Source organism: Xyrauchen texanus, chromosome 38, assembly GCF_025860055.1.
Source record: "Xyrauchen texanus isolate HMW12.3.18 chromosome 38, RBS_HiC_50CHRs, whole genome shotgun sequence".
In the NCBI taxonomy this organism is placed as follows: Eukaryota; Metazoa; Chordata; class Actinopteri; order Cypriniformes; family Catostomidae; genus Xyrauchen; species Xyrauchen texanus.
Genome location: NC_068313.1, coordinates 23,870,317 through 23,897,102, shown reverse-complemented (window position 1 = coordinate 23,897,102; position 26,786 = coordinate 23,870,317). Strand labels below are relative to the sequence as shown.

The following is a 26,786-nucleotide window of genomic DNA, read 5'->3' as shown; positions in this document are numbered from 1 at the left end:
TGATGAAGCTGCTGGCACTTCATAATTCATTAGGCCAGGCCACCTCATGTGAGGGATGCGAAGTGCAGAGCCAAGCAGTCCTGTTCATTGTGTGGCAGGGCCCCTAGAGCGCTGCCACTGCAGCATAACACACATGCGCACACACACACACACTATTCTCAGCACTTTCTCTGCTCAGCTGCTGTGTGTAGTGCACCGCTGGGTAATTGCATGGTAATACTTCATTATGGCAGCACTGTAATTTGGGCACTGGACACTTCAAAGGGAGACAAAAACCTCTTCACAGACAGCGCAAATTACTGCAAGTCCACATAACCTCTGCTTTGTTTTAACTTGTATTGTTTTTGGCCACGAGTCTCGGTCCAAAATAAACACGGGGAGCAATCAGTGCATATTCTTGATCGTATAATCGTCGCAGTGGTGCAGCGTGAAAAAGTAAAAAATTGGATTTTGCCATCATGTGAAGCCAAGAAGAATAAAATACAATATCAAAGGCTTATCTAAACAAATGTCAGCTTCTGAACGGCGGGGCTATGGAGCTGGCCGGGGCATGATCTGGTAGGAGGAGGGCTGACCGGTGGAACAGTTGGACTCAATCCTCGCAGCAACTGACCAGCAAATGCTGCTAATTTTTAGGCTTTTACAGCTCATGTCCAATTCTGAGAACAACGTTCACACTCATGGTTGTTTACTCAGCCAACGGTGCTCTGGGCTTGAGTCTACGTGCTTCTGTCAAAGTGAACCAAAAAAACAAACAAACAAAAAAAACAAACAGGAGAAGTCTAGACAGCATGCAAAGACAAAACGCAGTAACTGCTCATATGTCTCTGTAACATATGTTTTACTCAACTCATGTCACATTTAAAAATTCCCTGGTCCTATTTTTCTCCAAAATCAAAAGAAACAAATAAGAATGATATTTTGCATATAAAAAAATGAAACCTATTTATACAGCCATTTTTTTTACATTGTGGCATTATTTTTAATACAGTTACACATATTTTACTTCCTATTAACACAATGCTAATATATATATATATATATATATATATATATATATAATTAAAACTTAAGTATTTATGCATCATAGTAGTATCCCTTGACATTTAAAAAAATCTATATCATTGTTCAAAGTCTTTTAATATAACAGTAAAAAAACAAACATGTTTTGCAGTAGAGAGAATCATCATTGAAACCGATGGGAATGTTAAAGATTATATGCCTGGACAAGATAAGGTAATTACAATTTTGGGGTAAAATATGTATAATATATATATATATGTATAATATATATATATATATATATATATATATATATATATATATATATATGTACTGAAAATAATGTCACAATGCAAAAAATCCTTAATGGTCTTAAATGTAGGTTTCTTTTTCTTTATTTGAAATATAATTGTATTTTCTTTTTTTTTTGATTCTGGGTTAAATATGACCAGGACATTTACTGATAGGTTTCGTGAGAATCACCAACTAAGATCAGATTCAGAGAAACCAGAGTGACAGTAATTTATAATCCACATTTGGTTGGGCAATCCAAAAATGTCAGTATTGACATAGTTACTGCATTTTGCCTTTAATGAATATTCTGGGTTCAATACAACTCAATCAGCAGCATTTGTGGTATAATACTGATTACCACAAAATGTGTTTTGACTCGTCCCTCCTTTTCTTTAAAAAAAGCAAAAATCTAGGTTACAGTGAGGCACTTACAATAGAAGTGAATGTGGCCATTTGAGGGTTTAAACAGAAATTTGAAGCTTATAACTTCATAAAAGCACTTATTATTATAATTCTTCTGTTAAAACTCATGTATTATTGGAGCTGTTCAGTTGTTTAAATCGTAATTTTTACAGTATTTTAGGGTTTGTTTATGTTACATCCTCATGGCAACAAAGTTGTTAAATTGTCTGTAACTTTACACAGAAAAGTTAGTAAGTGATTTTATCACACATAAATCATGTTAACCACAATCTGTTTATGTCTTGTGGCTATACTTTTGAAAAGGTGAGTATTTTAACATTCAAAAATCGGCCCCCATTCACTTCCATTGTAAGTCCCTCACTGTAATGAAGACTCGTCCCTCTTTATCCATTTTTAGAGAATAAGGAGTAACGAGTCAAAAGAAATGTTTGTGGTAATCAATATTATGCCACAAATGCTGTCGATTGAGCTTAACTTATTGAACCCGGAATATTCCTTTAAGGCAGATAGCTGTCACGCTTGACTTTAGGTGTTTAATATAGCTCTATTCAAACATGGAAGCTTCAAATCAAAGGTTCAATTAGAAATTGCATTGGATGTCTAATATATCTGGCAATTATGTTCTTTTTCTTCCTTCATATAAGAACTCCACTGCAAGAGAATAATAATAAAAAAGACAGGTATAGCACAAAGTTACAACTGCCAGCCAAAATATGACTGTAAAATTCAAACACGGCAAGTCTTAAATATTCATTAAAATGCAGTACTGATTCAAACGAGCTCACACACACAACTTTTCAGTCCTATTGTTGTGCAAATCTCACACACGGGTGCACACATGAAGCCATTGGGGTCTGTTAAACAAAGATTTTGTCCACAACTTATTCCCAAGTTACAGGGCATTGCTTCATCATGCTGGTATTACAAAACGATGTGCATACTCCAAACATGCCGAGATATATGGATAGCTGGGGCATGAAGGCAGAAACAACAAACATTTTTGAGCATAAATATTGCAATTTTTTATTTGTCTTTTCTAGACTCTGATGCTAAATATACACACAACTCCACCGGCCGTACACATGGCATTAGTAACAAGATCACAGCAGAGAACAAACAGCCAGGGGTTTATTTTTACAGATCTTAAACAGACAAGGTTTTTTTTTACAACATACTGTGCAGCAACACTGGGATTTGGTTTCGAACAGAAAATTCTTCATGTACAGCATCAAAAGCTTAAAGGCATAGTTTGCCCAAAAATTCTAATTCAAAAAGAGATGTTAGGCAGGATGTTAGCCTTCACTTTCATCATATGAAAAAAATTATGCATGAATGGTGACTGAGGCTAACATCCTCTTTTGTGTTCTTTTGCGTAAATGATGACAATATTTTCATATTTTGGGCGAACTATCCTTTTAAGTGATAACTAGTGGCAGAGCTTGAATTTTTGATATGTGGGTGAGAGTGAGAAAACCAGAGTTAGGTGCAAGCTCCAGAAATGGGAAAATACTTTATCTACTGTATATCAAACAGCTCCAATGAGGAAACTGATGGAAAATGGCCCAAAAGTGTGTCAAAATAATAACACAAAATAATATTACTATACATTTCACAGCCTGATCTCATGAAATTTACGTGAACATGACAACATTTTTGCAATTAAAATAATATGTGCTGTATAACACGTTTTGCTGCAGTTTTCCAGTGAAATGTCCAGCTGGGGGCGCCAAAAGCGAGTAAAATGGGTGTTGTATTCAGACAAAGATTTAAGGTGAAGTTTAAATGGATGTTTTTAAAACATTCCTCCCTAACGTAAAGCTTTTGCGTAAACCTAACCATTACTGTTTTAAAATGTAAATGAGATGTTAAAAAAACAAAAAAAAGACATCCTTAACAAATCAACGCCTAAACCTAACCATTAGTGTTTCAAAATGCAGACGCAAAATGAGTCCAACGCCCAATAAGGTGAGCTACCGCACAAGCTAATCACATTGGAATAAGTGTATATATGTACGTATGTCTGTAATTCAAGAATTAAAATGTATAATTTTTCAAAAGATGCATTAGAGTAAAAGTGTGTTTAAATCATAAAATAGCAGAGTCTCAGTAAGAGAAAATATGTATTAATAAAGTCATAATCAGCCATTAAAATTATGATCTGAGTGAAAGTGAATAAAAAAGACAGTTGTTGTATTGCCTCCAGTCTCACCTGGAATCTGCATTTTTACGAAATATTTAAAGAGTGTCACATTTTCATGATGAGGCCAGTTTGAAATTTCAAAGCTTTGTCTGCTTAATTGGCCAGTTGTTGTGTGTCAGCCACTGAAGATCTGCTACGGGTGATAAATGTTACCAAAATATGGGAGCTAATGAAGAGCAGGCTGCAGGCCTGTACCTCTTGTGCTTCTTGTATCAAATCAATAAATTTTCCAACTAAACATGATCTGTAGAGTGATCCTGCTTTGTTCAGGTCATGTTTGAACAGAGTAAAATCAGGACATGCAGTCACCAAAACAGAGTGCCAATGCCCTGAATTTGGTAATGTGTTAGACTCCCCTTTCTGAAGCCACTCTAAAAATGTCTTTCAGACTGAAAGGTCAAGAGAAGGAAAACAAAAAATATCCACCCAGCACTTTAGGTGAGTGTTTGCGTTTCACTGCAGCCATTAGTTGCTCTTTGATCCACATTTTGTACTAGTGCCATTACGCAGCACTGGTGGCAGGGAGCGTTGCGCTGGGCCATCCTCTCTCCCGTCCTCTCCACTCCACTCCTCTGCTTTCTTCTTTACTCTCACATATATTGATGGTAAATCAATAAAGGAAATGAAGGGAGGAAAGGAGTATGAAAGGGAAGGAGTGATGGAGTGGATGTGCATGCTAAAAAAAGAGGGCAAAAATAATAATATTGATAATAAAAAGACAGAAATGATAAACGGCAGAAAGAGAGTCCTTCAGGATATACCTGCAGAGAAACCAAAACACAAAGGAAGAAAGGAAAGAAAAAAGCGTGTGTTTAATGTCGGGTGGCCACTTTTTCAAGCGTGCAAGTTATTCCATCATTCCTGAGTGAGTCTATGTGGTGTGGGAGAAAGAAATGCACACTGTTTAAAAAAAAAAAAAAAAAAAAAGGCAATTCTAGCCGTTTCATATATGAACTCTCACGGACCTGTCAAGAGGCTGTGCTATTAGCTTATTAGTCATAATTTATTTTTCTTTTTCTTTTCTTTTCTTTTTTGTACCATACAAAAAAGGGGGAAGACTGTATATTAAAGGGATAGTTCATCCAAAATGAAAATGCAGTTGCCATTTACTCATGTTTTTCCAAACCAGTATGACTTTCTTCCGTGGAATACAAAGGAAGATGTTAGGCAGAATGTCAGTGATCGACAACCTCAGTCACTATTCACTTTCATTGAATGCAAAAAAGATACAATGAAAGTGAACAGTTACTGAGGCTGACCGAGTTTGCCTTTTGTGTACCACTCAAAACATTCACACCAGTTTGGAACAACATGAGGGTGAGTAAATGGTGAGAACTATCACAATAACACTGAATTACTGTAAATAGACTGCAAAAATTTGACGTAAACTGCCACAAAATGTCAAAGAAATGCATGCCAGGGACAAAAAGAAAAAAGATGGAGGCAATAAGTAGGTGTTCAAAACACAAGAGAAACACGTGTGTTCGACTCTTTCCTTTTCTACTTGTCAGAACAGTGAAAGGTAGTAAGTGGCATGTGAGCGTGTGCGTGTGTAGACTATGAAAGTGGGTAATGATTGTGCTAGCCAGCAGACCCTTTATTTGCCCATCTTAACTCAATTAAAAAAATAAGGCCGTCATGACCTTCAGATGAACTGCTCTCTCAGCTAAGGTACTGCTCCTCACAGGGCTAGAAATTATGTTCACAAGCTGTCAGTCAGAGGCTTTTACACTCCACACATGCTTGCATTTGTAAGGGTATGAGGCGCAGGCCGCACTATGGAGTTGCAGAGATGACCTCACTCTGATAGACCTTAACCATATTTATTTTGACATGACCAAATAATTAAGCTGTAATGGATTAAAGAAGTCCATACAATATACCAAAATATTGCTTATTAGGGTGTTAATTTTTCAGCCAACAAAACACAAAAATCATGTCTTTCCAAAAATCTTCCGTGGACCAAAAAGAAGAAAAAAAAAAAAACCCAGACACTCACAAACAATGGACAAAGATTTTCACTGAAAAATTATTTACATTTCGGTTACTTTCACCAACTTATCATATGCCTTCATAAGACTTGGAATGTGACGTGGACTATATATTTTTTTGGGGTCCTTTAAGCTATAAAGTGAAAAGACGGATTGGCCTATTCCAGCCTGATCTAATGATGTGACTGCACCACCACCACCATATATATAAATAAAATAAAAAATATTCAGATTATTATAATGCATTACATTCCAGTAGCAGAAGAGTTCATCATTGATAAGACCATACAAAAAGCGGCTTTAGAATACAATGTATTGTTTACTACCATATTATTGATCATAAGTCAATCATTGGCATTCAGTTCACAGCAATCCATTTCACAAGTGAATTTGTCAATCAGTTGGAGATTTTTTATGAGGGCTTGTTTAAGGACCCGTCAATTTACACCTACGTCAAACATGCTTGTGTAGTGTCTCGGGTGTGTTGTGTCATAAACATCAAATGTTTAGGTCACTGTGTCAAGTTAAATATAGTTAAATACTCAATCTTTAAACACATCTTGAGATCCCTTTGTTCACATTTTGTGTTTTGAACGCAAGAATGTAACGCATGTTTGTGTTGTTCTGACAACTGAAGTGTTTTCTTCACTGCTACAAGCTTGCATTTCTCAGGAATCTTCCATATTATGGTCCGGGGGCATGCGATTAATTGCGTTAATTTTTTTTTACACTTTATTTTTGGTAAAATGAATCGCACTGAATTACTGTGACAGCCCTAATTTTTGGAAGAAAATCTCAGCTCCGAAGTCAATACAATAAAAGTAAATGGTGACCAGAACACTGAATCTCCAAAAGCTATATGATAGGTGTGGGTGAGACACTGATCAATATTTAAGTCCTTTTTTACTATAAATCTCCACTTTGTGTTTTTCTTCTTCTTTTTTGCAATACGCATTCTTTGTGAATATCGCCACCTACTGGTCAGGGCTGGTCCAAGGTGGAAATTTAAAGGAAAAAAAGGATTTAAATATTGATCTTTTGTTGCACCTCTAGTGATACTCTATGTACAACAAGCAACATAAAAAATAATTTAGCAAAAATGTTGGTATAGTAACATGATTTTATGAGACCAGGTTGGGATATTCATTAAAACTTCTTTTCTGTTCCACATAAGAAAGTAATATGGATTTGGAATGACATGAGGGTGAGTAAATGATGATAGAATTATCATTTTGGGGTGACTATTCCTTTGTTGGAAAACATTTAAAAATAAAATTGGAAATGTTAAGAAAAAGAAATAGTACTCGATTTCCATTTCCACTGGCAATTGAGGAGTCGTAGCTGCCCTCTAGCTGAAGTTGTAGAGAGGGGCCCCTGCTCCAAGCTCAGAGACCAGGATATAAATATCTCAAGCCTGTTTGAAATGCAGCTACATGCAGCAGGAAGAGGAGGAGTGTGGCTAAGGTGAGGGCAGGAAACCGAGCACTGAATGAATCTAGAATGTGTGAAATGGTGCGGTAGAGGAACACCTGTCCAGTGTGAGAACATAACGGAAGTTTTCTTTGAGTATTCTGCTATGTTCCGTTTGTGTCTCAACGGTAGTGACCAAGTGTGCTCTCATCTCTCACCCATCAAGTACCCTCAGGGCAAGTACACATTTGTTAATTTTGAAAAATTGGTGGATGTGGCCTGAACAGGGTATGACTCATTCTTCCTGTAGAGCACATGGTCTGAAACAAGGACCATGCCACCCCATTCATATGTGTTTTATGGGTTTAATCATGCTCTCAGCTGTAGAACAGACTGAAGCCAGGGGTCTCTCTAAAGCTGAAGCTGGGCAGAGTGCCATCAATGTGGTCAAATCAGTCTGAGCCTCACTGTGCCTGTAGGCAGAGCAACACGGCAGAGCAGATGAGTTAATCAAGCTCAGAGATTAAGAGTCAGTAAAGCTGTGAGATGCAAACAGATCAGGGTACTGTATGAGGGGCATGTGTGTGTGAATAGTGAGTTGACGTGATCGTGATGATCAAAAACATGTTGGTACTTTTAGCGAAACATAAAGAGATGCAAAGGTGTTGACAAAAGACCTAGTCTCCACAGAAGTCTATCAATCTATCTATCTATCTATCTATCTATCTATCTTTCTGTATACCTACCTAATAATAATACCAACTAATTCACTGGGGTAGCAGTAGCTGAACAGACTATCACCTCGTGCTCGTCCCGTGCAACTTTGCAACAACCTACATCGATTTGGCAAGCACCGGCCCTGCATACACCAACACCTACCCCTAAACCTAACCCTACATTACAAAAATTAACCATGGTGTTTTGTAGTAAAATCATAGTAACACAAAATGAACAAACATTGTTCCAACATCAAAACCATATTTCAGTAGAAACACAATGGTTAATTGCATTAAAACTATGTCTTCTGTCAAAAAACATGAATACTCCAATATTACTATAGTAAAACCATGGTTAATTTTACTCGGATTAAACCTTTCTCTCAACTCCAAATCACTGCGAGACAATCAACTTTTAGATAAATTTGTATTTATTATTAGGGCTGCTGAAATCAGTGTGATTAGTTATATAAAAATAATGCATGAAAAAACTCAATCAGGAAACAGGATGTGGAAATGTAGGACAAAGGGAGAATCAAACCCAGGTCCGTCTGCATGAAAAATGCAAATCTACACCATCTTTAACTTAATCATGTCCCTGGATCGTAACAAGGAATATTCCTACCATCGGATAAACTCAAGTTTCAAGTACCACCTTGTTTCTCCAGGGGGCAGTAAGCTAAACTCCAGCTGTATAGGCAACGCACAACTTAAACAGAGAACAAACCAAACTCACCGACAGCAGACAGCACAAGAAGCGTTCTTGCATTCAAAAACAGCTTTTTCATGTTTCAAACTACATTTAACTTGACACAGCAACCTAAAAATGCAGTGTTTATGACGTGACACAACCAAAGTGAGATCCTCCAAAAACGTACCTCTGACGCATATGTACATGGACAAGTCCTTTGAAAAGCCCTTATAATAAATCAAAGATAGATTGATTAATTCAGTTGCAAAATGGATTTCTATGAACTACAGGCCAATGAGACTTATTTTCAATACTACAGAAAGAAAAAATATTTGCATTCTAAAATCACTTTTTTGTATTGTCTTCTTTAATGCTTTAGTTGACTGCCACAATAATTTATTTGCCATTTTAATTATCTGAATTATATATATTTTTTTTTATAAAAGATCAATTTTATTTGTAATTATTTCAATATAATGACTGCAATCATTATTAATTAATTATTTAATAATTATATACTGAATTATTGTTATTTAAGGAGCTTTCTCATCAAATATTATATATGTGATTTATTTCAATTAATTAGATTATTTAATCAGCATACCATGTAATAATTCTATTAAAACATTTTAAACAATTGACAGCCCTAATTATTACAAGTAGTATATACACTTCACACTACTTGTAATACAACATATACACTAGTAAGTAGTATTAAGAGTGGAGACCGGAAACAGGATGTGGAAATGTAGGACAGAGGGAGAGTCAAACCCAGGTCCGTCTGCACGAAAAATGCAAATCCACACCATCTTTACACACTACACCATTGCACTGACACCTGAGGATGCAGTTTGTCTTTAATTTCTTTGTTTCAACAAAACTATTAGAGTGCAAATAGCTGCGCCTTGTGGCAGGTGGTATTTACACCTATAGAGCAAATAGGCACTCTGTTTTGTTTTTTTATTCTATTTTCTAAATTTGTTCCAAATTTTTTATTTTCTAGATTCTTCCCTAATTCTTCTAGTATCAAAAATTGTATCCAAAAAAATCTATGGCTACCACTGAAATCTTTTTTATTGTCATATTGCAGATCTTGAGCATTTGAATCAATTGCTGCAAAATCGACATCCATAGAGGAGGGAGGATGAAGAAAAGACCACACAAACTGAATGACACAGCCACCTGGACCAGTGGCATTACAGCAGACCCCTCATCTCCCCTCCCCTCATAATTGAAGAGAGACAGTCCTGCAAGCACAATGTGGGGACGATTCCCACTGTATTTGAGGAGGTGCCAAACAGGGTCAATCCCCTCAGCTCACGCTTCTCCATAAAGCACAAACACATGCAAAATTAATCTACAGAGGAGCAGGGGTTAAGCCAGTGGGACAAAACCAGGTCAGTACAAAACAATGAGTCTCCTCCTCTCCCCTTTTTCCTCGCCTTCACGCCTGAGTACAAATGCAACAGCTGTTTACGGCCGCCCGTTTTCAGCTAATTTGCTGCAACAGATTTAAGAGGTAGTCGCCTAATTTGCATAATGGGCAAACACGCACACAACGGCATTCGGGTGCATTAAGTGGTCAACTCTATGGAAAATGCAAATACATCATATTAGATAATTATTTCTCTTTAAGCATTAATTCAGAGTAACTGGAAATGGTGGGGTTTTACTATGAGAATGATCCAGACGGAACACTCTGAAAAGTCAATAACTACAAATTAGTTCTCGGCACTCCTGTTTATACCTGTCTGACTCATATCACCATCAAAGTGCCCAAACATGCTGATTGTTTTACTTTTTTCACATTAGCTGTATCCATCGCAAATAAAGTAACAAAATGTTGTAAAGGGGAAAACCTCCAAAGCCAATGAATCATTCTCCTCAGACATCCAGTGAGCTGGCAGAGAGATAAAATGTGTTAACTGTCACAGTAAGAATGGTCAGTGGACCTGTATAGGTCACAGATAGGAGTGAGCAGGGCTGTAAAAAAAAAGGGGGTGGTTGTGGGAAAAGGTAATGAGTGGTACAAGCAACTAAAATTTAATTAATCTGTGCCATACTGGGACAACACTTATTTAATGATTAAAGGAATAATAAACAACAAAAATAAATTCTCATTTGAAAAAAAATGAACAATTTAGCAGTGGCAATTTCATAGGCGTAACAAATAGCAAAAAACAAAGAGTATCCAATCAGAATTTATTCCTCAATGCTTACAAGCAAAGTGTGAAAATCGCATGCCCAAATCCATGCTCCTTAGCCGAAGCAGCGCGTGAGTTTGAGCTCCACCTCCTTAGGCCTTCAGAATTTCCACAAAATCCCTCAACACTGCAGTGAATAGGCATCTAAAGTCAGATTGTCAGATTATTCAGCCAATCAGATTGATTTATTTGTTCTTGGTGGGTGTGGTCTTTAGGAAATGACCCAGTCCAGGCCTTCTAGCTGGCCTTGAGTGACACAATCAGGCTTTAAGTGATGTACGTAATCTGAAAGCAAAGAGCGCGAGATGTTGCTGACGAGTCGGCTGCCGTCACTGCTATTATTGCTGTTGAGAATGAGATCCTTATGGATTTCAAAACATGAGATGTTCTACATGATCATGCGATTGATTAATTAAACAGGAAAGGAGGGCTGATTTCACTTCAAGTAAATTGGTAAGTGCTTTTAGCATTGTTATAGCAACATCAGGAGTTTTCTTAGTGTAAATTAAGCAGCTTGAGCATTCAGTGTCAGATTAAGTTTTGAAAAGTAAACGTGTACCCTGACAAACAAAATTTATTGCAGCAAAATTTAAAATCGCAAATATTATTAGAGATTTTTATTGGTATTAGACCTCCTTGGTTCTGGCTTTCGTGTGTGGACGTGTTTTTAAAATGTCAATTGGTATTACTAGTTGAATGCCACGTAATGTATGATGGGCATTGTAACGCTTGAGCAATGAGGCAGACGAGGAGATGCGGATCCAAACGCAGTTTAAACTTTATTTAATTAACAAAACAGGTAAACACAAAGGAACAACCCACAATGGGGAAATCAAACATAAAAAACTGCTAACTAAACACGATGTAAACAAACAGAGGACTCGGGAAGGGAGGTGATGGCTCAGAAGGCCCAGAAGGCGGAGCTGAGGGGGGCTCAGGAGGTGGAGCTGAAGGAGGCTCAGGAGGCGGAGCCGAGGTAGGCGGCGCCGTGGGAGGCTTTAGGAACGGAGACCAGGAAGGCTCTGGAGTCTCTGGGGGCAGAGACGTAGGAGGCTCTGAGGGTGGAGCCGTCGAAGGCTTGAGTGGCTCAAGAGGCGGAGCCGTAGGAGGCTCGGGAGGCGGAGCCATAGGAGGCTCGGGAGGCTCTGAGGGCAGAGCCGTCGAAGGCTTGAGTGGCTCGAGAGGCGGAGCCGTAGGAGGCTCGGGAGGCTCTGAGGGCAGTGCCGTCGAAGGCTTGAGTGGCTCGAGAGGCGGAGCCGTAGGAGGCTCGGGAGGCTCTGAGGGCGGAGCCATCGAAGGCTTGAGTGGCTCGAGAGGCGGAGCCATAGGAGGCTCTGGAAGCGGAGCCGTAGGAGGCTCTGGGGCGGAGCCGCAGGAGGCTCGAGAGGCGGAGCTGCAGGAGGCCCTGGAGGCGGAGCCGCAGGAGGCTCGGGAGGCTCAAGAGGCTCTGGGGGCGGAGCCGTAGGACACTCGGGGGGCGGAGCCCTGGAAGGCTCGAGAGGCGGAGCCCTGGGTGGCTCGAGAGGCCTGGAAGGCGGAGCCCTGGAAGGCTCGAGAGGTTCGAGAGGCAGAGCCCTGGAAGGCTCGAGAGGTTCGAGAGGTGGAGCCCTGGGAGGCTCGAGAGGCTTGAGAGGCGGAGCCCTGGAAGGCTTGAGAGGTTCGAGAGGCGGAGCCCTGGAAGGCTCGAGAGGTTCGAGAGGCGGAGCCCTGGGAGGCTCGAGAGGCTTGAGAGGCGGAGCCCCAGGAGGCTCGGGAGGAGGAGCTCTGGAGGCTCGAGAGGCTTGAGGGGCGGAGCCCTGGCAGGCTCGAGAGGCTTGAGAGGCGGAGCCCTGGAAGGCTCGAGAGGCTTGAGAGGTGGAGCTCTGGGAAGCTCGGAGGGCGGAGCTCTGGAAAGCTCGGGAGGCTTGAGAGACGGAGCACTGGAAGACTCGAAAGACTTGAGAGGCGGAGCCCTGGGAGGCTCGAGAGGCTTGAGGGGCGGAGCCCTGGTAGGCTCAAGAGGCTTGAGGGGCGGAGCCCTGGAAGGCTCGAGAGGCTTGAGAGGTGGAACCCTGGGAAGCTCGGGGCGGAGCTCTGGAAAGCTCGGGAGGCTTGAGAGACGGAGCCCTGGAAGACTCGAGAGACTTGAGAGGCGAAGCCCTGGGAGGCTCGAGAGGCTTGAGGGGCGGAGCCCTGGTAGGCTCGAGAGGCTTGAGGGGCGGAGCCCTGGAAGGCTCGAGAGGTGGAGCCCTTGGAAGCTCGGGGGGCGGAGCTCTGGAAAGCTCGGGAGGCGGAGCTCTGGAAAGCTCAGGAAGCGGAGCTCTGGAAAGCTCAGAAGGTGGAGCTCTGGAAAGCTCAGAAGGCGGAGCTCTGGAAAGCTCAAAAGGCGGATCTCTGGAAAGCTCGGGAAACTCGGAAGGCGGAGCTCTGGAAAGCTCGGGAAACTCGGAAGGAGGAGCTCTGGAAAGCTCGGGAAGCTCGGAAGGCGGAGCTCTGGAAAGCTCGGGAAACTCGGAAGGCGGAGCTCTGGAAAGCTCGGGAAACTCGGAAGGCGGAGCTCTGGAAAGCTCCGGAAGCTCGGAAGGCGGAGCTCTGGAAAGCTCGGGAAACTAACAAGGGGACTATGGAGTTACATAAGGGACTAAAGTGAAAACTAAGAAATGCAAAAGTGACAAAAATGGCAAACAAAAGGGCAACAGTGAAACAAGACAGGGTATACATAACAGGCATACAGCCCTGGAAGGCTCGAGAGGCTTGAGAGGTGGAGCTCTGGGAAGCTCGGAGGGCGGAGCTCTGGAAAGCTCGGGAGGCTTGAGAGACGGAGCCCTGGAAGACTCGAAAGACTTGAGAGGCGGAGCCCTGGGAGGCTCGAGAGGCTTGAGGGGCGGAGCAGGGTATACATAACAGGCATACAGCCCTGGAAGGCTCGAGAGGCTTGAGAGGTGGAGCTCTGGGAAGCTCGGAGGGCGGAGCCCTGGTAGGCTCAAGAGGCTTGAGGGGCGGAGCCCTGGAAGGCTGGAGAGGCTTGAGAGGTGGAGCCCTGGGAAGCTCGGGGGGGCGGAGCTCTGGAAAGCTCGGGAGGCTTGAGAGACGGAGCCCTGGAAGACTCGAGAGACTTGAGAGGCGAAGCCCTGGGAGGCTCGAGAGGCTTGAGGGGCGGAGCCCTGGTAGGCTCGAGAGGCTTGAGGGGCAGAGCCCTGGAAGGCTCGAGAGGTGGAGCCCTTGGAAGCTCGGGGGGCGGAGCTCTGGAAAGCTCGGGAGGCGGAGCTCTGGAAAGCTCAGGAAGCTCGGAAGGCGGGGCTCTGGAAAGCCCAGGAGGCGGAGCTCTGGAAAGCTCAGAAGGTGGAGCTCTGGAAAGCTCAGAAGGCGGAGCTCTGGAAAGCTCAAAAGGCGGATCTCTGGAAAGCTCGGGAAACTCGGAAGGCGGAGCTCTGGAAAGCTCGGGAAACTCGGAAGGCGGAGCTCTGGAAAGCTCGGGAAACTCGGAAGGAGGAGCTCTGGAAAGCTCGGGAAGCTCGGAAGGCGGAGCTCTGGAAAGCTCGGGAAACTCGGAAGGCGGAGCTCTGGAAAGCTCGGGAAACTCGGAAGGCGGAACTCTGGAAAGCTCCGGAAGCTCGGAAGGCGGAGCTCTGGAAAGCTCGGGAAACTAACAAGGGGACTATGGAGTTACATAAGGGACTAAAGTGAAAACTAAGAAATGCAAAAGTGACAAAAATGGCAAACAAAAGGGCAACAGTGAAACAAGACAGGGTATACATAACAGGCATACAGTGTCTTATTCATTGTGAAACTGTGTTTTCTTAATGGGACGAATCACACTGAAGGCCTAGAATTAAAAATACACGGGCAGCGGCTGTAATTTAGTCACCCTCATGTTGTTCTATACCTGTATGTCTTGATTTCTTACAATACGCATATGTGTTGATGACATACAATCTGAAATGGACTGCAAGTTATTTTACACTGTAAATCTCCCCATCTGTAATAGCTCTCATTTGCACATTCAAAAGTGAATGAGTGAAGTTTGTTGAAAATATGAACAAGCTCCTCTCCTGCTCTCATGAACGTGCACAGAAGTGCCATGGAAGAGGTTAAGATCTTCACTGTATAATACATTTAATTTCAGGCTGTTTCTCACCAAAACCTATTGTATGCCATTAGTAGATGTGAAAAAAAGAGGCATGAGTTGCATGGCCTACTTTTATGATACTTTTGGGTCCTTTTTATTTTTAAAGCGAGTCACTATCAACTGTTATTGTATTGAAATCAGCAAACGGGACATAATTTAACTCATTTTGTGCTCCGCAGAATAAAGTTGATCATACAGTTCTGGAACAACATGAGGGTGAGTAAATTATGATAGTGTTCATTTTGGGTTAAATATTCCTTTAAACAACCTTCATCCTGATGTGTCTCCCCCTTACGGAATTACGTAAGAAAAATGGCATGTAAGTCTTCTATACTTATTCTATAAGCTAAACCAATTTTTTCCCCCTAAAAAAATGTCACTAAATTATTTCAGTACAGCATATATTCCAAAACCTTGTTTGCTCACTTGGCACTGAAACTCTTCTATAGTTTAGGAACTAACATGGTGCCATCCATGCCAAGCCCAATTTTAATACACAAAAAGGAAATGCAGGAAGTTGAGTGGGAAGCTCTGCATTAGTTAGCACAGAGCAAGCAGACAGGATGCGTGTTAACTGATGTGTTCCTTGTTTTGGCTGAAAGCTTTGGTTTGCTTACAAGATAGATAAAGAGGGCAAGAAAAAAAAAAGAGTTTGGATTGTGATGTTCCCTTCTTTAAATATCTCTTCCGCTTTTACTCCTAAATCTTTAGTTCATGCCCTGTGGCTCCCGAGCCTTTGATACAGCAGAGGCAAAGCTGCCATCAGTGGGATTTTATTGAAAACATGGACTGTTACTCTGGGAGGACTAGCGCTGCTATCCCCAGGTCCAACACCAAAGACATAAGCAGGGCCACTGATTAAAGAGACAAGCCCCAGACTCCTGCTGTAATGAGTTGCAAGCCCAGGCGTCACGGTGCACTCTGCCAAAACGTAAAACAAGACGACAGGCCAGCATGGCCAGTAACATTCCTTCACTCACTCTCCGTCTCTCTCAGAGTAAAAGACCTGGCTGTGATATAAGTTCATGGAGAGCCAGGTATAGGTAATCTGAGGGAGATCGTTGACAAGGCACTATACAAATGTGACTCTTGGGTAGAAGAACTGTCTCACTTTTCTCTGCTTCTGCTCTCGAGGGAAACAATTTTCCTTTTTCATTGGACTCGCTCTTATTTTTGACTCGGTTATAGGGATAGTTTAAGGGAAAATGAAAACTGCCATCATTTACTCACCCTCAGTCACTATTAATTTTCATTATAGTGCAGTGTGTGTGTAGTATTCTCAAGTAATACATTGGTTTCTTGTAGCTTTGGCCTTCTAAATGCCATAATCTCCAAGGGAGTTTTACAGTTTGCGTGCTGTAAAAATTTTAATCAAATCAAACATAAACAGAAAAAAAGAACTGGAGGATCAACATCTGTCACTACATGAAAATGAAATTAAGTGCGGCAGCCATTCTGGGATATTGACTTTGAGTGGCAGGGCTTGAGATGGCAGCTGAACACAGCACTCTTTCTGTTCTGTATTTGACTCTGGGTTTGATTCGAGTCCAGTACATTAAGCCAATCTCGCATCTTAAGCAGCGGACTGTGTGGAAGCTGTTAGTGAAATCAAGTTAAGCTATTTCCGCACTCAAAACAACTTCCTCCGTTATCATGTGCCTGCAGGAAGATCAGAGATTTGATGTAAACTCATGTTTGCTCCAAATGTGCTTCTTCCCCACTCCCAAGCTCTGCATCCAATTATTTTCCCATCACAGCATGCCAATGAGATATATGGGTCTCATGGGATGATGTCTCATAATTATTGTCTCCTGTCCCAAGCATCAGTACAGAAGTGCTAAATATTTATTTTCCTTTATTTATTTTATCCACACATTTTATTGATAGACAGTTGAAACAGGAACATGACCTTTTCTGAACTCGAACCTCTGTATCCCACATGAGCAACACAGCTCAATGTGTCAGTATTTGCATTGATCACGAGCCTCCAAAAACTTTTTTTAAAGATTTATTTAATTACAGATTAATTTATGCATGGCATTCTGTACTCCGACAGAACAGGACTGCATGGTTTGCTGCATGTGTTAATGGTTAAACATGTACAGTATTTTACATTAATATTAAACACTGAGCACATTTGCACAAGCAGAACTCATTAAATAACACAAACACAGGGCTTCCCCTTACGCTCTCAGCTCGGTATCCCAGGGCTCGGCCATCCGGTGGATGACAAGTCCTGAGGCCATGGCCAGATGCCCTGCATTTGCCCAACAACATGACAGCTAGCACCTCCACCGAAGACGCACCCCAGACCTCCATATCTCCAGCCATGGACATAAAAGTGTTATGCATAAATCGAATGGAAGACTTTCGGCATTCACCATCATGCTGACGTGTGTAGCTGAAAAGGGGGGCTGAGATCCCCATGGTAGGTGTGCTCACTGGATTATTCGTAAACAATCAGTTCTGAATGACCCAGACCCTGGAGAATATTGCAACTACTGTAACTAATAAACAGAAACCCTCAGACTAATCAAAATGTAATGCCACTAAGTCTTTCAAAATGTAGGTGAAAATTACTTTGGGTGAAAACACATTAGAGAAAGCTCAGGCAGAGCATTTGACAGAGATTAATGTGTCAACTTTATTGGAGGATTGGAAATCAAGCAGGAAAATGGACCCACCTCTCTAAAATTCTCATTGGTCAACAAATCCCCACATAAGAGTGTGTGGCAGAAAATGTTGGACAAATTCACTAAACAGGTGTGCCACTTTTGCACAAAAACCTGCATATTATTCACTAACCACCTGCAATCTAGTTTAAGCAGACACAATCTAGCGCTGCGTCTAGAGTATTCATCTCAAGTCATTGTCATTCCGGGCAAACATGCGTCCCGTCTATGGAAATTAGGTTTATTATAAATTGCGCTTTATTTATGCAACATCAAAATTACGTGCGTTATTGATAATGCAAATGTGATTACTTCCTGATTTCAACACAGAATCTGAACCCAGGTCTCCCATGCTGCTGACACAACATGCTTCCGGTCGTGCCACAAGGAAAGTACACATGCTGGATCCGATGCAAAAATGTTTTATAAGGAATGGTGCTTGCAGTGAGTCAGCATAATGTGGCCAATCCTAGGGTGCCGGAACTCTTAAACATCATGCCGATTTCCTGTGCAATCATATTGGTTCAGAAGAGATGTGTGCGCATTTGCGCAGTAGCCTGATCTGCATAATTCCTTTAGAGAATCGTGTGCAAATACACAGTGCTTTAAACAAGAACAAATCTTAGTGAATTCCCCAGTGAGTGTTGCGTTTAAGTTTTTGCAAGAGCATGAATTGTGTACCTGTGTGCTGCTTACCCAGGACAAGCTTCTCAGCAAAATTTAATGAACTGAGAATGACCTTGATCAGTGATTCAAAGCTTGAGATTAGAGGGCACTCCCCTCCTCTGCAAGCTCTGCCCACACATTCATCATGTGTGTGTTTGCATCTTTCAGGCACATCATGTGTTCCCCCAATCAGTGCCAGCAAAGCAAACTCCCATTGACTCAGGCCATTCTGAAAATTATCCACAAGCAATAATGAAGCACCCTAACGTCACCCAGGGTACATCCTACACTGAATCCTTAACTGTTAATCAAGGCTGGACACTCTTCAGTCATAATTCATTGGGGAGCGGGTGGCTGCAATTAGACTATGGAACAGGATTGATTCTTAGTCCCAGGATTCTACAAATAACCACAGTCGACTGGCCATAGATGAAGAAAACTACTCAAAGGCTAAATTATAAAGGAATAAAAAAGACAAGCTTGATGGATGCTATAGGAGAAATATGATACAATTCCTTAATTATTCTTTTTTCCACCTCAAATCATTATTTTACGTGGATAAAATAGAATTAGTGGATTACTTTCGTTTGTGTTTCTGTGAACCATACTGAAGGAAAGCCAGTGTAAATTAGTAGATCCAGATTCAGTCCAGCAGACTTTTCTGGGAGTCCCGCAGCACCTCTTTTAATGACCGTGCTGAGTACAGTTTTTGTGATTTTAAAAGAAAACAGCTCATGTAAAAGTACATCATGTGGGATCATGAGACATCTTTAAAACGAAGTAGGACAGAAGCAAAATGCCTATGCTGTTGGCCAATGGTAAAAAGAGACAACACCCATAATGATTATTTGGAGATATTTGATAATAAAACCAGTCATACTGTACTAGACAAGCCCTTCCTATGAACCCGTCCTCCTAGCTTCCTCCAAGAAAACACTGAGTACAGGGAAAGAAATTACTTTTCCTTTTCATTTCATGTGGTCTCCAAACTTCAAGTAAAAGTAATGAGCTAATTGTGGCTTTTGATGACAACCCATTCTCTCTCACTCACTCTCTGTATTTGTTTTTTTTCAAACCAGCGTGTTATTCTTCGAACTCCATAAAGCTTTTCAACCCCTATTGCAATCATGGTTTGGGTCTGAGGAGAGAGAAAAAATTGGTGGAGTTCATCTAAGTCAGTGTAAATGCAAGGTATTAATTATGCTGAATAGAGGGGGAGAGAGAGAGAGAGAGAGTTGGCTGCTACGCTCCATTTAAAATATGATCAGTATAATCGAGCCCTGCTGAGTGATGAAAGCAAAGCCCAATGCAGACTAGGGGTACAAGATCGCAGACAGAGAGAAAGAGTGAGAGAGAGAGGGAGAAAAAAGAGGGGGAGGTGGTGGCTTAGAAAACAGTTTGAACAAGTGACAGAGTCCAGGATTAATTAAAAATCAGCATGGGACATTTATGCTTTTCACAAAATGACATTTAGATATAATTTCATACATAAAAAAATGCAAATTGCAATTGTATACAGTAAACATATGCAGTGGAGTTGAAAAGTCAACAATGAAAATCTGGGGTGCAAAATATAAAAGAAAAGATAGAAATATACAAAGTTTTAGGACAAAATAAAAACAAAAAAACATCAAATAAAAAAGAAATATTTAACATTCTGCACAGTCACTTAATTCAATCTGTGCAATAAGCTAAATTGTGTCACTAACCATGTTAGCTCTTTGTACCACAGGTCAAATTTCCTTGATTCCACTGTAGCACGCAAGAGGCTCTTTGGAACATTCTCAAATCATGCTGTGATAACATGGATCATCAGGTGTTGCACAAACTTGTGGAGTCCATGCAAACTCGAGAGCATGCTGTCTTTAATGACAAAAGGGGGGCATACCACATCTATTTTTTTCAATCAACTTTCAATCACATTGTTATGCGGACAATATAAAACGTTATAATATATGTATTACTTCAGAAAATGCAAAAAAAAAAAATTTAAATAAAGAGCAAAATAGAAACATTTCCACAAGTGGACTTAGCATGTATAAGGTTAAGTGAATGTTTTCAGTGCCGTCACCATTATTATACTGTACAACTAGCCACCATAATTATATATATTTAAAATTACTTTTAAATAATATTTTAATAATTTACATATTATTGCTCTTAGTGCATCCATAGCTTGACTGCCCTGTCAGTACAATACCTGACATCTTTCCGGGAGAGAAAGAGAAGCTGTTCACTCTGCACACCACAAGGGCATATTATGAGGTATAAACAACTTTAGTGTTTGAGCAGCCTGGGTATATTCAGTAATGTAAGCAAATGACTATTGACATGGATCAACCAAAAGAGGGATACTGTCCGAATATTAGCAGCTCAGCAACTCATCCAACTCTGACCGACAAAAGAAGAAAAAAAAGACACAAGCAGAGATACATAGGAAGACAATGAGAGAGAGAGAGAGAGAGAGAGAGAGAGAGAGAGAGAGAGAGAGAGAGAGAGAGAGAGAGAGCAAAGACAGAAAATGTAGAGGAAGTGAGATGACAGTGAAAGAGAGAGAGAGAGAAATAGCACGGGAAGTGGCACTGAAGGACAATGGGAGGGAAGGCGGTTAACAGGCACAGGAATAGGAGAGAAAGAGAAGCTGGACCCACAGAGCATCAAGGGAGTTGTTTAAGGAGAAACAGTGTCCGTTTGTGGCCGGTGATAATACTTTCCATTCAACAGGGCTCGCAGCGCACTGATTCCTCTGATTGCAGCCTGGCGCCCTGCTGGCGAGGCTCTATGCTGAAATTAAATCCACTCTATTCAGTTATAAATTATAATGCTCTATAAACAACACCCCCACTGGGAAAAGGGGGGTGGTGGGGGGGTTGAGAGAGGCAAAGAAATACAGAGGGAGGATAATAGAAACAAAAACAGAGATTAAACAGTAAAAAAAAGAAGAGGAAAAAAAGGATGAGGAGAGTGGAGAAGGAAGTGATCAGTTTCCTAAAGAAAAAATAAAATAAAATAAAAAATAAAGAAGTGAGTGATTCAAATTGTTGGAAAACTCAGATTAGAGATAATGAAGTAATATATGAAGGTCAATAATCAGAGCCTGAGATATTTTGCCTCAATTGTAACGTAACTCTCTAAATTAATTTAAGTGTTGTGAGAGGGCGGAAGGTGGTTGCCGGGTCGTGATTTTACACACTCGGCCCCTTATCAGGCTTATCAAGCCTCCGAGAGGGATAAAGGCTGACTGTGGACGGTGGTGCGACAGAGAGAGTACGTTTGCGGGCAGCTGTCCGTCCAATGTGTGTGTCTTTTAATATCTTAAATTATTTGGTTTCGGATTTTCCTGATTGTAATTGTTTTAAGTGATATTTGTGCATTTTGTATATGTAATTAATGTATTTGTTTTAAGTTTAAATGTTTTATGTTTAAACTGAGTGTGCTGCCTGTCTTGGCCAGGACCCTCTTGTAAAAGGGATTTTAAACCTCAAGAGTTTTATTTCCTGGTTAAATAAAGGTTAAACAATAAAAAATAAAAAATAAATAGCAAAGGATCAGAGAAGCAAAAAGCTATATTATAATTATGAAAAACTTTTAATAAAATAATTCTGTTTCAACATTCAGAAGAATCAGGTTTAAAACCTAAATGGAATATTCAGAATATACCAATAAAGGTGAATTGTACAAGTGAGAAGTTAGAAGAGATAAATAAAATTGAATCAAGAGATTGTTGTTCACTCGCAGCTCTGTTTGAGGATCAACACAGAGTCCACGAAACTCACTGGGTGTTCTGCGCCTCTATGCCGCCACCTTTGTCTTTAGTGTAGTCCAAAGTCTGAAATCCACAACACCCACAGAGACAAATCCAACATGCTTGAAAGCACTAACTAGCCCAACACACACACAAACACACACACACACGCCTTCTCTGGTTATGCACAAGGCAAAGACGACCAACAAAGAGCCTCAAACCAACACTAAGATGTCAGAGGGCTAAAAATAAATGTCTAATTTCATTCAAACAACATCCATATTTTAATTGAACATTTAGCGTTTTGATTGTGTCTGTGTGCGCTGTGACCGAAAGCTGGATCAAAGTAAAAAAAAAAAAACGGAATTACAGATTGCATTAAAATCTCTACATTAGTGACCTGTAATTAAATTACTCAACCGCCCTGGCACATCCACAGCACTGCAAGGGTACTGCAAGAGCCTTTAACTGCTGTGTCTGACTCTTTAACTAAGAGTTCTGTAATTTTTCAACAAACAGCTATGAGCCACTCTCTGCAGCTTTGTAGAGTTTTCAGTAGCAATTAGTGTGACATATTTCGCACGCACGCACATGCACACAGAAACACACACGTTTATTTAGCTATCTAAACAGCCACATACATTATATTTCTATTGTTTTATATAAAGCTATTCATATTTATATAAAAATGAATAATTTCTAGATTAAATCAACCCTTAAAAGATATTATATATATATATTAGTGCTGCACGATTAATCATATCGCAATCGCGATGTCAGCCTGTGGGATTATATGACGACAAAATGCTGCGATTATATTAAATAAATAAGTGCATGTGTGGACGTGACAGCCCATTCTCTCTCAGAGCTGTTTGCCCATTTTCTACACCACTAATAAAGATGACAAATCAGTCTCAGTTTAGGGAGTGGCACGTATGGTCATGTCATGTGAGTTTCCGGTGTGCAGCGTGGAAATCAGGTGAAGATGGACGCCGAGCAGACCGACACTGAACTGGTGGCCAGAAAACATAACACTGATCACAGCTTGGTGATATATCTTTATTTCATCCTTAATTAAAGTTCATATAATATGGGAACGTGCCATGTAAATAAACACAAACTCCAAAAATGTCATTCTTGGTGCGGTCAGAGCCGCTTCAACCAGTCACGGAAGAGACACAATCTGAGTGGGAGTCGAGATAAAGTTCTGCCGGGTGATGCGCACTCTAACACGGAGACGCTTGTCTCTCACCCGCTGTCTGCAGCTTGCAACGTGTAGCATCATTGATGAGATCATCATGATAAGATCAATCTTATGTGAAAAATAACACTAAAATGACAACAAGAATAAAATGTGTGTGTGTGTGTGTGTGTATATATATATATATATGTTTTGGATAGACAAGATTGACAAATGCTTATCAATAATACTCTTATGGCTAAAATGTTTACAGTGTTCAGTGGCTAAAATATCAATATGACTAAATGTTACTAAAATATGACTAAAATGTCAACAGTTTTCATTGACTAAAACTACATTAAAAAGGCCAGTAAGCCAAACAAAACAAATCACAATTACAGATGTGTTTGCGAGTGTCACGCCATATGACAAGTCCTCACAGAGATATAAAGAGACATGATGCACCGTTAGCAAAGTGGGATTTCAGAAAATGATCCACACACTGGACAAGAGGTACCAGCGATAAGTGGAACTTTTTAGAAAGAGGATTTGGAAATACCAGTTGGTCATTTAAAATAAAAAAATAAAAAAACACACACACAACAGCAACAACAACAGTTTTAGTGGTTTGAGTGAACCACACTTTTATATCCAGTTTCCTTTTCAAAAGAGTTTATAGAAAGTCCAAGTTACATCCTGATTAAATGTCCCTGTTTGTTTGGACAATCTTATTTTCATGAAAATTTGTATGTTCTTATTTATTGTTCTATTTTATTTAGGTGTAATATTGAGAAAATAACAAGTTTGCAGTAATGCCATGATATTATTTAATTTTGTAAAAATATTTTAATTTGAAAACACTGCATTTATAGTTGTTGCTAGTTTGTATGTTTGAGTTGTGAAATACACATTTCAGCATTATCAGTTATCTATTTGTGCATTTTCCTTGATAACCAAGCAAGTTGACTCATGTTACCATCTATATAGAAACTATATAGCTCTATATATATGAATCATTCGTACAATTGAGGATATCAAAGGATGTCTCAAAACAGAGGTTTTGTCATCATCAGCCAACTTTTGCAGACAAATATGTCCTTAAACTGGAGCTAAGCAAACAGGTAGGACAGCAACACAGGACAACGATGTCTCTCTGGATCAAAACAGCACTGCTAGGCTCAGTTTGTGAAGACCTCAATAGTCAACAGACTCACAACAAATAGAATAGCAGGTGGTGTACATTTTTAACATGTGGAAACAGCACAGGCAAACCAGACACCAACTTAGCAAAAATAACATTCAACAACAGACTCCCATTTAGTTTCAAATGGGAGTTGAGTGACCGTTACTGTTACTAGTGTCCCAAACGTGTAATCTCACAAAGACCAGGGAGAACGTTTCCCAGCCTGTTGTGTCTGTTTCCTGAATGCTGAACATGAGTGAAGCCAGTGAGACTCATTCATCCTATATGCAACATTTGAAACCTGTTGCTGGGTTTCAGGAGAGAGAGAGAGAGAGAGAGAGAGAGAGAGAGAGAGAGAGAGAGAGGTATAATTGCTAACATCTGTCTGGTAGCATACTGTAAAAATAGCTGCAGTAACCAGTCCAGCCATCCAATCGCAGGGCTTCTCTTCACTTGCTGGCCACTTGCAGTGCGATTGGCAGAGCAAACAAAGACTTGTTGATTGTTAAGTTGGCCTCTCATCTCTAGAGTGCCCTCCCCTCTTCTGTTCCGCTCACAACATCTGCAAACACCTGATACGCATCCAGCACCATGCTGCCCTACACTCTTGTTAAATTGTTACCACCTTTCGCTAAGCCAGCTCCGACAATTAACAATACAGCTCTCCACTTCAAAGGACCACTAGGCCTGTAAGTTTAACCTTGCTGCTCCTAAAGATTTGTTTTTTATTTTCATGAGACCCCAAGACACTTTCAACTTTTTTCTCTCAATCTCTCTGTAACGTCTTGAGCCAGGCTTGCTGCCAGACTTATCATATATTACAAATCTTTGAGTAAAAAAAAACATTTTAAATATAGAAAACTGACTGTGAAAAATCTGAAAGTCAAATATCATTCAATTTAGTAGGTGAACAATCTACAACAACAACTTAAAGGGGTAGCATTTCATAATAAGGTTCTATTTGTTAACATTCAATTTTGCATTAGTTATCATGAACTAATTTTGGTTTCACGGTATACCACGGTTTGAAAATTGGCAGTTATCATACCATGTACATTTGCTTCTCTACGGTATTTAAAACAAACGCAACAGGACAGAGAATCTCATCTGTGCATGCGCATCTACTTTCTGCCTCGGTTGCCTGTCAGAGATTTGTCAACTTGCACCACACACCCACATGGTGAGCGGAGAAAATGACAGAGTGAAGCGAGGCTAATATCACTGATCTCCATTCCCCGTCTAATTATTTACAGTGGCATGGTTACTTTGGATATCCAAAAAATGCACGGGGGTTAAACCTTCGAGGACGGATATCCAATTTGCAAGAAATGTGGACGTAAATTGGCTCTCAAAGGTGGAAACACATCAAACATGTTTGCCCATCTCCGAGAACACCATCCCTCCATACAGATCAAGGTACGTGTCCTGTTTATAACTTTAATCCCTAACAAAAAACGGGTGAATGTTTAAAAGTTAATCATAAAAAGTGCCGTCACGGCTCCATGAGCTTGCTCCCATCTGTGAGCCGATTTCTTTTTAGTTTTTGTAAATGAATAAAAAAAATTTTTTTTAAAAAGATATTTTTACCAAACTGTTCATGTTGTGATGACATTCTCGTGGTGCTCCTGATTGGTTGCATGCACACATCAACACAACTTTCAGTCAGTGCAAGGAGTGCACGTGGCTGAACAGTGTGGTGAAAATATCTCTCTTACAAACACACGCACTGACCACGATCTGACCCCATATAAAACACACTGTCTTAAGTTAGTTAAGGCTGAGGTAACTTAGTGTGTGTGTGAGTTAAGTACAGACAAGAGCAGATTGACTGTGCTGTCGCCCACCTACAGTATATCATAGAACATTATTTTAAAAGCTCACAGAGCTGATGTTATTTTTCATTTAATAGTTAATTTAACATGCTTTGCTAATATGTAAACTAACATGCAGTCCAACATTTAGTTATTTAACACGTTATAGTTACGTGCAATTTTTTTATCGTATTTATAATTTGGTTTATTATTATAAAACTGTTAATTCTTTAGGGTCAAGCTAGCTCAACCAACTGTCACACAGTCACTTGAAAAGGGAAATAAGTTAGATCCTACATCCAAACAAGCCACATAATTGAATCATGCTGTAGCAAACTTTATTGCTCAGGACATGATGCCCTTAGAAGCAGTGGAAAAAAACCTGGATTTCTCTACCATATGAAGAAGCTAGTCCCAATGTACAAGGTGCCATCAAGAAGAACATAATTTCCCACCAATGAAATCCCTCACATTTACAAAGAGGTGAGAG

At 40.5% G+C, this 26,786-nt stretch overlaps 1 protein-coding gene across 5 annotated transcripts in view; it reads right to left on the bottom strand.

The window, feature by feature from the left end:
* Positions 1-26,786, bottom strand: part of bcas3 (BCAS3 microtubule associated cell migration factor) — a 286,192-nt gene that overhangs the window by 107,860 nt on the left and 151,546 nt on the right. Inside the window, exon 24 of one of the 5 annotated variants that reach the window (XM_052109839.1) lies at positions 2,788-4,680. The exons of the other annotated variants lie outside the window; for them this stretch is intronic. Within the exon in view, the coding sequence (XP_051965799.1) occupies positions 4,670-4,680 (11 nt within the window). The 3' untranslated portion in view covers positions 2,788-4,669. Of the gene's footprint in view, positions 1-2,787; positions 4,681-26,786 lie in introns of those variants that run through there. 5 annotated transcript variants of the gene reach the window in all.